The 15,660-nt window shown below is 41.5% G+C and overlaps 3 protein-coding genes across 4 annotated transcripts; all 3 read left to right on the top strand.

The window, feature by feature from the left end:
* Positions 1–173: 173 nt before the first annotated feature.
* tmem216 (transmembrane protein 216) lies at positions 174–2,687 on the top strand (the record flags this gene model as incomplete). Of its 2 annotated transcripts, XM_080008513.1 has the most annotated exons (6): positions 174–201; positions 491–504; positions 791–884; positions 1,125–1,217; positions 1,889–2,090; positions 2,509–2,687. In XM_080008513.1, the coding sequence occupies exons 1-6, from the start codon at positions 192–194 to the stop codon at positions 2,522–2,524; spliced, it is 429 nt and encodes a 142-aa protein (XP_079864639.1). In that variant the 5' UTR covers positions 174–191. The 2 variants fall into 2 exon arrangements, with proteins under 2 accessions (XP_079864639.1, XP_079864640.1); XM_080008514.1 differs by lacking the exon at positions 2,509–2,687 and having other exon boundaries at positions 1,889–2,094.
* A 1,619-nt stretch (positions 2,688–4,306) lies between these two features.
* On the top strand, positions 4,307–9,095 carry tmed9 (transmembrane p24 trafficking protein 9). The gene is made up of 5 exons (XM_080008334.1): positions 4,307–4,464; positions 5,424–5,524; positions 6,075–6,200; positions 6,796–6,942; positions 7,438–9,095. The coding sequence occupies exons 1-5, from the start codon at positions 4,317–4,319 to the stop codon at positions 7,585–7,587; spliced, it is 672 nt and encodes a 223-aa protein (XP_079864460.1). The 5' UTR covers positions 4,307–4,316; the 3' UTR covers positions 7,588–9,095.
* Positions 9,096–10,210: 1,115 nt separating this feature from the next.
* Positions 10,211–14,658, top strand: b4galt7 (xylosylprotein beta 1,4-galactosyltransferase, polypeptide 7 (galactosyltransferase I)). The gene is made up of 6 exons (XM_080007603.1): positions 10,211–10,548; positions 11,314–11,652; positions 12,042–12,267; positions 12,447–12,530; positions 13,032–13,136; positions 13,300–14,658. The coding sequence occupies exons 1-6, from the start codon at positions 10,496–10,498 to the stop codon at positions 13,453–13,455; spliced, it is 963 nt and encodes a 320-aa protein (XP_079863729.1). The 5' UTR covers positions 10,211–10,495; the 3' UTR covers positions 13,456–14,658.
* The last annotated feature ends 1,002 nt before the right edge of the window (positions 14,659–15,660 follow it).

Here is a 15,660-nt window from a genome sequence, read left to right as displayed (position 1 = left end):
TTCAGTTCAAAAATAGGAAATGTGTTCGTTTTTTATATGTTATGTGTAGTATAATATTTATCGTGACGTCCATGCAATGACTACTCTCCAACTTTATCACTTTACCGCATTCCGCCGCTGCGCCATCTGCCGGGCGTAGAAGGCTATTTATATGACGTCACTTCCGTAAATAGTTTCCATGGTAATGAGACATGGCGTCCGGTAAGTAAATCTCCTTATCTTAAATTGAACGGTGTAATGCACTGTCTTTACGTTGTTGTTTTTTTTTTTGTTTCTAACAAAGAACACCTCCTGTAACGTACACGCACACAGTCTTGCAAGCCAGACACTACCCCCGGTCGTTTTCATTGGGACTATGGGCGGGGGACCAAACGGGGCTAGCAAGACGCCAGCTCATGTTGTCATCAGCTCTCTCAAAAACCTGTATTTGTACCATCGAGGGAAAACTCAAGCCACTTAACATGGAAATGTTGTATTTTTCTTCATGCAGGGCGGCAACCAATCGTATCCTTCAACTGGAACAGTAATCTGGCCTTGTGACTCTGCGTTATCTGTGTATAGCTGTGTATGTATGTATGTATGTATGTATGTATGTATGTATCCATCCATCCACCCGATGACACACACACGATACTTTGATTCCATGTATTTGAGATATACATTAAAGCAAATATCTAGAATTTACAGTTGTTTTTATAGGTATTCCCTTTACCGTCCTTCCCCTACAATAGACAGCAGCTCACTACAATAATTTACACTGAATCAATTATTCTTTGACTATCCTTGCCAGTTGTCGTCCACATCACTACAGGTTCTCCTCTACCTGAACTGTTGGTATTTTGCAGCCTACTTCCTTGCAGAGGTTCTCATGTTCATCTACAAAGGTCTTGACAATCATTATATGAAATAATGTGCTGTAGATAAACAACAGGGTCAATTCCAAATATACATTGCAGCCACAACATTAATACCACTGACAGATTAATTGAATTATTTTGATAATAATCTTGTTTCAATGGCACCGGACAAGGGGTGGGATATATTAGGTAGCAAGAACAGTCCATTCTTGAAGTTGATGTGTTGGAAGCAGGTATCAACTATGATACAATGCTTTTTTTCTGCAGGTATCCTGCTCCCATACCCCTCAAACAATCTGATCCTGGATGTTGTTCTCCTTCTCCTTTTCCTTGGCCTGGAGACCGTTAGGATCTTCTATGGTGAGTGATTATGAAGGAGAAAGGGAAATGTATTCCACATATTAAGATAACACTTTATTAATCCCCAGGTGGAATTCAGGTGTTCCAGCACCAGAATTTGGCAGAACAGTGCAAAAACAAGAAAGGGAAGCTAACAGACATGGGGATGGTAGCTCAGGCGGTAGAGCTGGTGGTCTAGTGATCTAAAGGTTGCTGGTTGGATCCCAGGCTCCTCCTGCTAGCATGCTGTAGTGTCCTTGAGCAAGACACTTAACCCCTAATTGCTCCTGATGGCTGCGTCCGTCGGTGTTTGAACAATTGTAAGTCGCTTTGGATAAAAGCGTCTGATCAATGACTAAATGTAATGTAATGTAAAATGTAATGTAATGTAACAGTGTAGCACACTGCTGCTTATTTTGCTAACTTGTGAGCTCAGGTGGCGGGTGCAGTAAAGTAGAGAACAGATAGTATACCAGGTAGCAATGATAGTACAAGTAGTAAGTGGTATATTGCAATCTTCTATAGTATGGTATAGTAAATATATGTATAGACGTGTTGTAAAATATATCCATCTATAGTATGGTAGAATTTCCCTCTGGGGAATTCCCTCTGAATGAATTATCTATCAGCTATGTTGTTGCACCCCTGCCCTCAAAGTGCCCTGTGTTTCTTCATGGGTGTCTGCTCTCCAGGATGGAAGGGGAACTTGTGTGAGCGTTCCATGGCCACCAGCATCTCTGTGCTTATCCTTCTACCGTGTGCCATGCTGGGCGTTTACTACCTTCTGCTGCAGACCTTTGTCCTGCGACTTGAATTCATTCTCAGTGCCATCCTCCTCTGCTTCTACGGCCTGGAGTTTCTCCTGGGGCTGATGACCATATCGTCCTTCTCCAGGTAAACCTAACCTTTTTTGCGAAATTCCATGACTCACAGAAAATATTATCAGCATTTATTCTGTCTGGGAAAGATCCATCTAGTACATTTTATATTGTTGTACACATTTCACATGTCTTAATGCCATTCCAATTGGTTTTGGGAGGCATTTAACTTTCTCCTGGGGAAAAAAAATAGGTTATTTTTAGCTGCTTGAGAATTCTCACCTATATCTCTCATTGAACTTTTTGAGCTAATTAATATTGATTGAGAAAATTGCTGCAGTCCTCCTTCCCCATCTTTTTGAATTCACCACACAATTTAATATATTTTATCTGTGAAGCACAAGCACCATGCAGACCTCATTGAGCCGGTGACTGTTATACATGAGATTTTCCCACTTTTGTCAAATTCATTCCATTTTTGCTCTTTCTCTTAGATCAAAGGGGTATTAAAGCATCTACATCAAGCTTAAAGAATGGATTCTTCCTCAAGAGCTCTTCTATTTCTAAAGAACCAGCTTTCCAATTGAGAGAAAGAAAATGCACTACGTTTTTTATATTTTGAATACAGACTTGTATATTTTTGTGATGGTTTTGTAATACCATTAAGATCATTTTTGCCCTTGTATATTGCTTTTGTTAGATATTTTGTTAATTGTTCTTTGTTTAAAAGCTTTTGCTGTGCATGAATATAATGTATAAATAAATAAAATGTGTTTCTCAAATGCCATTTTCTTTGCAGAAAATTTTGCTTTTCAATAGAAGGAGTTTATTGAACCGGGAAAAAATAGGTATTCTATTCAGGTAAGACGTACACCTGAAAGCCCAATTTAGAAACAAATTGATTGAATAAGCCTCCACTGAAATGTACTGTACTATGTTTCTAAAATGTGACATTGTCACACATTATGAAGTTCAAAGCTATGTGTGATAATAGGTCATGAAGCAGGAGCGTGTTAGATCGCCACTAATATTGTTTTATACTGTTGCTATTGCTATGCCATTTAGATAAAGCATATGATAGGGTGCCGAGAGAGGAAGTGAGGGAGTCGGGGGTGGCAGAGAAGTACGTAAGAGTGGTACAGGATATGTATGAGGGCAGTCAGACAGTAGTAAGGTGTGCAGTAGGTGGACAAAGGCATTCAAAGTGGAGGTGGGATTGCATCAAGGAGCAGCTCTGAGCGCTTTCTTGTTTGCAATGGTGATGGACAGGTTAACAGATGAAATCAAGCAGGAGTCTCCGTGGACTATGATGTTCGCAGATGACATTGTGATCTATATTAGGGAGCAGGTCGAGGAGAGCCTGGAGAAGTGGAGGCGTGCATTAGAGTGAAGAGGAAGGAAAGTCAGCAGGAGTATGACAGAATACATGTGCCTGAATGGGAGGGAGGGCGGAGAAAAGCTGAGAATGCAAGGAGTGGAGGTGGAGAAGGCGGATGAGTTCAAGTACTTGGGGACAACCATCCAAAGCAGCGGAGAGTGCGGGAGAGAGGTGAAGAAGAGAGTACAGGCAGGGTGGAGTGGGTGGAGAAGAGTGTCCGGAGTGATGTGTGACAGAACGGTTCCAGCAGAGTTGAGGATGTTGAGGTTTTCATTGGTAGCGACAAGGATGGACAGGATTAAGAACGAGTACATTAGAGGGACAGCTCAGGTCGGACAATTTGGTGGAAAAGTGAGAGAGGCCAGATTTATATGTATGTGACAAATAATCTTTTGAACTTGAACTTGAGATGATGTACTTGAGACATATTTGGAGAGATGAGAATTACACTGGGAGAAGGATTCTGAGGATGGAGCTGCCAGGCAAGAGGAAAAGAGGAAGGCCAAAGAGAACCTTTATGGATGTGGTGAGGGAGGTCATGCAGGCGGTTGGTGTAAGAGAGAAGGATCCGCAGAACAGAAGGTGTTGGAGGAAGATGATCCGCTGTGGCCACCCCTAATGGTAGCAGCCCAAATAGGAAGAAGAAGCTATTGCTATGCCTTTTATGTGTTCGGATGTCCATTCCCTAATATTTTCCGCTGCTTTTTTGGCCAGGTCTCTCTTGTAGAATACATTCAAGATCTCAAGAGTTCAGATTTTCAAGGTTTTGGTGTGCCACATGCAGTCATTAAAGTATGTTGCAAGTCTAGAACTACATTACCCACAATTCCCAGGCGGCGCGTTGATTGGATGAGGCAGAGCGCTAGGTTTACGTGGCACTGATGACTTTGCGCAGACTCAGACGAGGACTCGCCCGGCAGGAAGATGGCGGCCATCAAGATGCAGTCGTGTGTGTTGTCAGTTCTACTTTTAAACGTCTTCTATAGCTTCGTCTCGTCTCTGTACTTTCACATAGGAGAGACGGAGAAGAAGTGCTTTATTGAAGAAATTCCGGATGAGACTATGATTATTGGTAAGATGGCGCTTTACGGTGGCTTTTCAACTTTAGCTGGCTAGTTGGCTAACTGCTAGCTAGTTGCTTTAACTAACCTTTCACAAGATTCAATCATGTAATCATCGGTTTCTGATGAATATGTTGATACTCTCCATGGACTGAAGACACATTTTACAGTGTCGTATTTTACGAATTATTAATTTCTTTTCTTTTTTCTTTCCACAATTTCCACTTTTTTTTTTTAACATAAAATACATAGTAAAACATTAAAATAAAACACAACAAAGCATCCTCTCCCAAAAATAATAATGCATATGCTCTGGAAACATACCTACTTAGTATTTTTTTTCGTTTACCAATATTCCATACTTAACAGATATTTAATACTTAAGTCTGAAAAGCACCGACCAGTACTTCCTGATTTTAGTCAGGTAGTCTAGTGTGGATTAGATTCGATTTAGTCTAGTCTAGGTATCATCTCTCTGTTTCACATCGCAAACCACGATAAGACAGACCAGACAGAAGCTCAACTGTTTATCATATTTTCCCTCATTACCCCTTTTCGAGAGTTTCAATTTGGTTGAGGAAAATGTAACCATCTACCCAAATTTTTATGTTCCAGTCTTCAATGCCAATAAATGGCTCTTCTGTAAAAGGTATCAATGTATGAAAATTGTCAACTAAAATGTCATTATTGTGACTGCCCTCTCTGCCAGACAGAAAAGTAAATTGGAATTAGAACACTCTTGCCACACCTTATTGGAGAATGTTCAATATACAAGAATGAAAAAATTACAAGCAAATCTGCTAACTTGAATAACTGGTCTTAAAGCTTTCCTACAAGGCATTCTGACCTAATATGTAACTAGGTTAATGAATGTGCAGTTCATTATTGTGTTGAATTTCCAATGAACAGTAAGAATGTGTATGTGCCGTGCCATATAAATGCATGTTCCACGTGCACCTTTTCTGTGCAGGGAACTACAGGACGCAGCTGTACGACAAGCAGAAGGAGGAATATCTACCTGCTACACAGGGCCTGGGCATGTTTGTTGAAGTCAAAGATCCAGATGAGAAGGTAAATTCTCAACACACAAGACCACCACAAGTCTGTGACTAGACAAAAAGACGCTTTTACACATGACCATTCGGCCATTAATGTTTTGTTGTAATTTTCAGGACTATTAAGTGTCCTGTGCTGAGGCCACACACTTGGATGTGCTCTAAGCATTGCTCCCTGTAGTGTATAACTAATCCATTGTTGTCACTGGGCATCCTTCCACAATGTAAAAAAAATATGGGGGGGGGGGAAGAAGTTAATGGCTTCTTGTTTTTATTTTTTTTTTTATTCTTATTTTTTTTTAACGATGAGGTAATTGTGACTGATTCCACTAATTTGACATGCCTGACGGGTGTGATAGAACACTCAGTAATAATTGATTATCATTTCATTGCAAGCCTGTAGGCGATATACGAAGCAGTCACAATTTTTTTTGGAACACAAAGATACAAAGTTCACAACTGCTGCTTTTGAACATGTTATGGCGGTCATTGTAACCAATAAACTGGTGAATATTGCATGCATCCATGCATGTGTTGATGTGTCTCTACCTTGGTTTTTCCTTCAGGTGATTCTGTCTCGCCAGTATGGATCCGAGGGCCGCTTCACCTTCACATCTCACACTCCAGGAGAGCACCAGATCTGTCTGCACTCTAATTCCTCCAAGTTTGCCCTGTTCGCTGGAGGCATGCTGGTGAGTAGACGTACTAAACACAGACAATCATGGCGGCGTGGGATCAGATCCAGACAAATTATGACGTCAAGCCTTTGGCTGCTTAGAAATGCTAAATTGCTCATATAATGTTGTTTGTGGCTTATGGTTTGTAAACTCTGAGATAGAGCAGGGTGCATGTAGATCTTTGTTCGGTTATATGCAACCATGTATTCACGCTTGGGATATTTAGCATATTTAAAATACTTAAAACATTCAAAGTAGTTCCAACATGTTAATCTGACACAGGTCCCCGTGTCAGGTTAAGAACAGCCAAATGCTGTTTCATTTAAAAAATACAAGTATGGAGCCTTTTTAACTTGCAGGCCTCTTCTTATCTCATATTATGTTCTGACTGTAGCACTTTATACAACATGTCTGTAAGATCACTTTATGAATGTATTCCTCCATTGATTCATTTATACTCCACCCAATGCAATTTCAAATATTTCCTATGTCACTGGCTTTAGATAATGCAATTGCGTCATGTTCAACCACTTTCTGTACATGCTTTTACATACGGTTTGAGACACTGTTAGCTGACTGAGGCTGCTTACTTATCTTTATCTCCTTGCAGAGGGTCCATCTAGACATCCAGGTGGGCGAGCACACCAACAACTATGCTGAGATTGCTGCCAAAGATAAACTAACAGAGCTGCAGCTCCGAGTCAGACAGCTGGTGGAACAGGTGGACCAGATTCAGAAAGAGCAGAACTACCAAAGGGTCAGTATGCGCTCCTGGCAAGCTGTGTGTGTTTAATAACTTGAGATGGAGAATTAGTAAGAAACTTTTTGTGAGTCTTCATGGTTAGGCCTCTCTATTGCCACTACCACCGCAGATAGTCCACCGATAGTGGAAAGCCTTATCTGCCAGTAATAGTCTACAAGTCTATTTGTTAATGGGACATGGCATCTTTAAACGTCCGATGACTGGGCCAATTTTGTCACCCTATTTTGTTGTAATAATTAGTGTGTGACCAAAGCATTTCATAGTTGACAACCTATATTCTCATATATTACTTGTTATTCCTCCCATTTACTACTTTTTTGATCAAATAGATTACATCTCATAAAATACCTTATCCTTTTTGTGATTTAAAAGAAAAAGTATCCTACCATGTACCCTTAGGAAGTGGGGAGCTTAGTGCAGATTGGCTCCAGGTGTTATGGAAAGAGATGTTTCTTTATTTTGCAGCCTTCATGTGTTTGTTTCTTCTAGTATCGCGAGGAGCGCTTCAGGCAGACCAGCGAGAGCACCAACCAGAGGGTGCTGTGGTGGTCCATCGTCCAGACTCTCATCTTAGTCGCCATTGGTTTCTGGCAGATGAGACACCTCAAGAGCTTCTTTGAGGCCAAGAAGCTGGTGTAGCGCCCCCGGGGGGGGCGCCTGTGCAGTTCTTCGTGCGTGTGCATTTGTGGTGTGTAAATCGATTGGTGCAGTACTGAGAACCCTCAGGCGGAGCACAGATGGGCACTGGAGAGGAAGCAGTCTGCCGACTGATGAAGAGACGTGTAGTCATTATCAACAGAACAGGAAAATCCACCTGCTTGATTTGATTTAGTTTGGAAAGGGCCATGTCTTAGACTCTGTTTTTATTTTTATTACCGTCCTGCTTGAGATATATCCCTCGTAATCTGACTACCAGAAGAAAAGTAATTTTCTATTTATTTCAAAAACTATATTTTAATTTGACCAGGAAATGGCTCCGTTATCTAAAATGCAAAGAGCATATATTATGTTCTGGGCACATTAAAACAATTCCTTGTGTAGATGAAATATATTCTTTTACAGAAAAATATAGTCCTGCACCACAGAGATGCAAACTTCAATCAGATTGTCATTTATTAGGCAGACATCCCAATGTTCATCAAAACATAGATTTTGCCCTTTTCCGTGTGTTGCTCTTTTGAAAAAAGTACATGTTGTGTTACTGGCCACTAGAGATCACTCATTTTGTTTATGCCTGAACATGATCTTTAACGGGTAAGTTTCCATAAGGCGAGAGTTATCAGCAAATGCAATTGGTTTACTCATTCGGGCTTCATGTAATCTACAATCCTGTCCTGGACACCACCATCAAAAAATGTATTCTGTGATCTTGACAACAAATTGTATTGCGCTGTTCTGCTCTATATGCCAATTGCATTTGTTCAAAAAACTTGCCTCAATTGAGTACTACCCAATGAGAAACTGTTATTACTATTTTTTAGTGTTGTGCGCAGACTCTGTTTTTATTGTGTCCAAATTGAATGTATGTTTCTCTGCATTAGTGGGTGGGTTGTCAGGTGGGGTATACAGTAATGAAGCGCTATAATTTGCATGTCAGACAAGAGAATTTGCAATGAAGCAACAAGATTAGAAATTTTGCAGCAGCAATCTTGGATTGCAGAAATAATTTGGGGATTTATGGAGAATTTTGTACTTGTAATATCCTATACATTTTATCATCCTGCACCTGCCTGGCTCCAAACACTGCCAGAGATGTTCCTTTTGTACAGTCCTTGTCATGGTGGTGGTAAGAGGGATTACTTTAGTACTTTCAATTTGACCCACTCTATCTTGATCATGCTCCTGCCACTAAATGAGCTAAAAAAAAAAAAAAAAAAGGAAGCTTTTTGAATTGAATAAAAAAAAAGGTAAAAAAGGACTCGTTGACAGCTGATGGCTTTATTTGTTTAGCATATTCAATCAAAGAATACTCTGCACATTTTTTTGCATTTTATTCTCAATTCCTATTGTATACAGTATTTCTTAATATTTGAACCATGGTCTCCCAGCATTGACCTTTGCAGAGCGCTGCTGGAGCAGCAGCTAATCTGTAATGCTTATTCTATTCTTTCCAGTGGAAATAAAGGAGTGTGTCCCTGTCATGAGAAGCATCCTGGTTTAAATGACTAAATAATAAAATGTAATGTCTGTCCAAGTGAGTTTGGGCCTTGGATTGATTAATATCTTTTGGGAATAGTTCACGTGAATACCCCAATACAGATACAGAGAAAGATGAAGGCAGCTGAAAAAATTAACTCTACTCCTGAGGACCGGCTGTGATTCACCCAGAGTAGTAGTTGCAGATCTGTTTGCTAAAATGCCAATCGTATAGAAACCAAACAACATTGGTGGATAGCTTGGAGGGAAATATATATTTATATAGCATGTTATTTTATGTATTACATTACAGCATTGATATTTCTTGTTTCAAGAAAAAAAACATGTTTTAAGTTGGGTATATGCAACAAAGAATTTTGTACAAAAACAATGCAACAAAAACATTTCATGTGGCTTACAATTTAAATCACTTGATGATGGTCTTGGCAGTGATATTGTTCTACATTTGAAAGGAGATTCTTTTTGTGTAAAATCTTGAAAAAAAGTGCCCTATAAATAAAATGCACATACATTCAGCGGATAAGTTTTGTGATGAATCCAGATTTGTGCTCACACAGTCCTCAAAATCCCACTATACACAAAAATTTGGGACTATAGAAGTGATTCTGTATCACAGTAGCGCAAAAACGTACACAGAATATGTTGAATAAATACTACAATCCACAAATCTGGATTAATATTGTTTACACAAAAACAACGAGAATATACATCTCCACCCATACGTTGAATCAACCACTTGAATGCGTGTAGACATTTCAAAAATTGTAAGCAATAGAAATATGTTATTTATATTATTTATAATATTTTTGTTATTGAATTTTAGATAGATCAATTAATGTGTTTGTCTTTTTTTTTTGCATTTAAAATACTTAAATAAATACTACATACTTTATACAGATTTTACATAATACAGATATTCAATTGTATTGTTGTAGGTTTTATTTTACATGTTTGTGAATTATGACAGACCTCCCGTAGGAACCTTTCTTACCTATTAAAATAATCAACGTGTTGCGCCCGGAATTATATTAGAAGCGGACCACCTCACTGTACCGTACGATCCGCTCGTTCAAATATGTAAGACTCAAGTAAAGCCATTTATGACTGAACTCGCTCGGTGTCAGTTTTATCTGTTTCGGGAAACAGTACAGTTAAATTGAAGCCCTCAAGGATGTTGTGTCGGGGGAAATAACAACGTACTTTATTGGACATTAGCTTAGCATTTCCCCCTGCACCGCTATGCTACGTGGACATTAAGGGCAATGGGAGAAGGGTGTAGAAGCCGAAGGAGAGGAGCTGGAACGTTACTACCTGGCTGAGTTGGTTTTTTTGGGGGGCGGGGGACCACGTACTCCTGTTGTGATCTTCAACATTTAACTGCCTTTTGAAAATGATGTATTCGTCGAGAAGGAAGCCCGTGCTTTATCTCAAGGAGGAGAGGAGGTAAGCACTCTTTGTTGACCGTGGGAATAACGATGCTGCAGCTCGTGCTGTTCACTGTTTTGTTTGTTTTGTGACATGGCACTGGTCACCAGAACAATGTATTGTCTCAAACCATTCAAATGATATCATTTCTTGACCTCACAAGAAGTGAGACGTCTAAAGAGCCGCGTCGAGAGAAGACTATGGTTGTAAAGTGAGTAAATGGTGTGTTGGCGTGATGCTGAATGGTGTTCAGTGTATTGAAAGAGGAACTCTCACAGAGTGGCATGGGCTTTGTTAAATCCACCTGGACTGAACAAGGCATGTCGGAAGAGAGCTGGTGTGGTTGTTATGTTTCAGAAAACAGCTCACACACACCTTTGCATGGGATATGAGTTCTTTGTGTGTGTCCAAATTGGAAAACTCACCTGTTTGCCGTCTATCATAGCGAAAATAAAAATGCTGCAAATTCATTGGGAAGTTGAAAGCACCTTAAACGTTTAAAATATGAGTCTTTCCACAATTAAATATTTAAAATATTTTGTGTTTATGGTCCATGTTCCGAGGCTTCTTAGTTTGATTATATTTCTGCACCCTATAACCCATTATGTTTTGTTGTTGGACTACAGCTTTTTCCTTGATTTCCATACTGCATTATTAACCACATTATTCCTAAAGTTATTTTCTACTTTAAGTATATTTATTTTGAGAAAGGGATATTGCTCATCATGGTTGGCATAGCTGGTTAACTGAGGTGAAGTTTAATACTTGCCTCCCTTGCGTCAGGTTCCTGTCAGGGAAGTGCACAGTCTACAAGCTGTTTGGACTCTGCATGGTTCTGGTGCTGGCGTCCCTCCTCTGGTTGCAGCTGAGCTGCACAGGGGACTTGTCCACTGCCATGATGGAAGACAGCCACATCTCCCAGCAACAGCAACCCTGTCTGGCTGAGCACCTGGCATCCTCCACGGACGACCCTTCCTGGGGTCCTCACAAGATGGCCCTGATCATCCCTTTTAGGGAACGCTTTGAGGAGCTGCTTGTGTTTGTTCCATTCATGCATGCTTTCCTCAACAAGAAAAGGATCCGCCACAGGATCTTGGTCATCAACCAAATGGACCACTACAGGTTAGTGAGAGGAAGGGGAGAAGGCCATGTCTTACTTTATTTATAGTTTTTGGAATTTCATTTTTTGAATGCATACAGCTGCAGCGTAGCGTGAAAAAACATTGTACAGTTATACTGGGTAGAACCCCACCCGACTAAATTTGCCCCCATAACATCCTGAATTTATCATAACATTGAGATGAGAGCTTTTCATCCATAGCAAGTTGATAGCATCATGCAGCTCCTGCAGATTTTCTGTCCACATATTCATGCTGTAAATCTCTCATTCCACCTCATCCCAAAGGTGATGAGGTGTTTGCTGTTGACAGGGTTCACAGACACCACCTTCCAACTAGAAATAAAAGGCTGAAAAATTTAATGAAGTCTGACAGCTGGATTCTTCCTTCTAGGTTCAACCGTGCGTCTCTGATCAACGTGGGTTACATGGAGAGTGGGAACGACACAGACTACCTGGCCATGCATGACGTTGACCTGCTGCCCCTCAACCAGGCCCTCGACTATGGTTTCCCTGAGGAGGGACCATTCCACGTGGCCTCACCCGAGCTGCACCCCCTGTACCACTACAAAACCTACGTAGGAGGAATCCTGCTTCTTACCAAGAAGCATTATGGCATGGTAACACTCAAGATTTATCATAATGGTTGAGGCTTGAATAAGACTTAATGATCAGTCTTGATACCCTTGATACCCTCGCTCTCCGGGAACAGCAATATTTATTAGACAAGGGTGGTATTGGAACAGAAAATTGCTGCGAGTGAGCGTGTTGTTCTGTATTGTCTCTTTTCTGCCTTTAGTGTAACGGCATGTCCAACCGCTTCTGGGGCTGGGGAAGAGAGGATGACGAGTTCTACAGGAGGCTGAGGAAGGCTGAATTGCAGGTAAAAACCAAACCAGACTGTTTCAAATATACCTTTTACTCTATGAGGACACAGGGGGATCATTTTCAGCATCCCGCACATAAACACAGCAACACAATTCCAACTCAAAATTCAAACTAGCTCGCATTCAACACCGGATAAGAACGTAAACAGTCTGGATCTCAATGCTAAGTTGGGCTGATAAACATAGTGTCTGTGCGTCACCGTTGGCCAATTAGGTCAATAAGTCACATCACCAGTGATTGTCACACAGGCTTCACATTAAAAGACCCATTTCGATAGTCTGCAAATTTTTTGCTGTTTGCTCTAATTCATAGCAATGCGAGAATCTTATTTAATTGAGCCCACACAGCAATGGAGAGAACGAATAATTTAATGGATGTGGTTAATCATTGTATTGGAATAAGGCTTTCTCCTTTTATTATTTACAAGGAAGGATATTCATCACTTTAAAAAAAGGAAAATTGTGTGAAAATGATATTTATCACTCTCCCTGGTCAGTTGTTCAGACCCAGTGGGATCACCACGGGCTACAAGACCTTCCGCCACATTCATGACCCCGCCTGGCGAAAGAGAGACCAGAAGAGGGTCGCGTCTCAGAAACAGGTACGCTCTGACCTGACCTCTGCCTGTGGAGTGCTGTGGTTGCCCACGGTTGCGACCATCTCCCTGACGAAAGGTAGAAAGTAGGGGGCATCAATGTGAAGACATCAAGTTCTTCCTTCCTTCTTTTCCCATTTCTCCCTCTCCCCCTGTTCCCCCTGTGTAGGAGCAGTTTAAAGTTGACCCGGAGGGGGGGCTGACTAACCTGCGCTACCAGGTGGAGTCCAGGCAGGAGTTGACCGTCAGCGGCGCTCCCTGTACGATCGTCAACACCAAGCTGGACTGTGACCAGAACCAGACGCCCTGGTGCCTCATGGCCTAGAGCCGGCCACGTGGGACCTGTTGGGTCGACATTCCGGGGCGGCAGAACCCACCGGTACCTGGACTTAAATGTGGGGCGTGAACCAAACCACAGCCCACGTGGTTGTTCAGGTTGTCCCGGAAAACACTGACGGAGGTCTCAAAGAGTGGACAAGCAACAAACAAAGAGCGATCTGAAGCGTGGAGTTTTTGATTACATTTTTTACTTTTACTTTAAATGCACAATACACCTCAACACTGTCAGGAAAGGACAGCGTCTGCATCTGCTTTCTACTGTAAAACAAGATGGCACTGCAAGGGAGGATTTCTGGGGAGACATGTTTTTTTTTTCCCAAATGCCCCGCTGCTCTGAACCAGACGGAGCTCAACTGAGCAGAACTGGAGCCGAGAAGGGAGCTCGTGCCGAGGCCCGTGTGCCTTAAGGGAAGCCCCTTTTCACCCAGCTACCGAGGTCAATAAGGGCAATCCTTATTTTGGTCCTGCTGTTTGACAGTAAATTCCAGGAGGACGACTGATTTGGGGACGTGCCGCAGACATCCCTTCCCCTCCCCGGCTACAAGACCTTTCACGTCACACTGATGAACTGGAACCGGGACCGATCCGAGCTGCACCGGTTTAGACCTGTGCTCGGTGCCTCCGAACAGCGCCTCGTACCAGAGTTCTCTCCAGAACAGATGTACTTTTACATGGTCCTTTTTTATAGAAAACAAAAAACGGTACATGGATGGATTTTCATGGCCAAACTGTAAAAGATGTGATGGTACTTGGTGACAGGAACTCTTGCAGGCGTTGAAGATTTTTTAGTATTATTATTTTTTTCGTGAGCTAGTGCTAATTCATCAGATGATGTAGAGGCTGGGGGTAAACTACCAGTACTCTATATACTGTATCTGACAGAAATCTGATCTGATATTTCTACCGTGTGTCACGGACATAGGTGGGTCAGGTAGTAACGGGGAATCCTGACTTGATACTTTTGTGGAAGTATAATGAGTGAATACTTAAACACCCCAGGTTTAATTTAACCAAACTGGAGTAGGCAGTGTTAACCTGGTCTGGGAACTGGGTTAGTGGGTGGAGGACAGGGTGATATGAAAGTGTCGAATAAATGTCGGTCTGCGCCCGCTTCCTTCATGTTAAACTGCAACAAAAAGCCCCTCCGAGCAGATTTGGTGAAGCAGTTGCCTTTCACAGGGCGGACTGCATTTCTGAATTTGGCGACGAGCTACTTCAAGGCTTTCACATTTTTAATTGTATTTATGTGCCAGTCGCTGTAACTGATTGATTGTAGGCTTTAGTAACTTGGAGTGTTTTCTCACGGACTGGAGAGGAAACTAATTTATTAGTATTTCACTGCCATTTGGCTGCTGGTTACTACTGACATCCAACCAAACCAAAATAATAGAAATCAACATAAATTCTGACCTATGACAGTATTACGAGTATTATGGTGAAGATTTTAACAATGCTAATACTTAAACTCGGGGAGGGGGTTCCTAATTGATAATATTTCTTTTACCTTTTGTGCGAGTTTTACGAGGACAATTGCCAATATTACAATATGGGTTTCGTATGGTTTCTGTGATTAGCAACTCATCTGCTGCTGCATGAATGGGCCCGATGGGATACACTGCACCCACCCTACGTTCACTCCATGTCAAAACAAAGGCAAGCTCTGGATGAATAGGAAGGGATAGATTGTGACGATCATGTCTGTTGTGCCAAAGTTGGGGCGAAGGTCATTGAGGAGGGGTGTGACCTGTTGAATGACCTCATTCCAAGAATGGGATGTATTTAAAATAGTCAAATTCTTCTTGGTTTATTTTAAAGGGATACTAAAGATTTGGGCACTGCAGTATATAACAGTGTTTGAGATGCTAGAAGGAGCATATTTTCCTAATTTCACAGCAACTCGGCTATTCGTTTCCCCTCCGCAGCCTTGCATTGAGCTAACACGGTTAGAATGGAGACGGTCGCAATCTCCCCTTTAAACATTATTTTATTTAATGTACTGTATGTTTTGTTCTGCGTCGTAGCTGCCTGTTTTGCGGTCAGAGGTGACGGGGCTTGTCGAAGGCTTGATCTGGCCCGTTTGGCTTTTCATGGGAGCTGTAGCTAGATTTTATACAAGCAGACCGAGTGAAAAGATCGGATGACACTTTAATAATCCCAGGAGTGAAATTCAGGTTTATTTATTTTTGGCAAG

The sequence above is a fragment of the Zeus faber genome, assembly GCF_960531495.2.
Source record: "Zeus faber genome assembly, chromosome: 10".
NCBI classification, from domain to species: domain Eukaryota; kingdom Metazoa; phylum Chordata; class Actinopteri; order Zeiformes; family Zeidae; genus Zeus; species Zeus faber.
The sequence above is the reverse complement of the archived record's forward strand: the minus strand, read 5'-3'. Positions and strand labels throughout refer to the sequence as shown.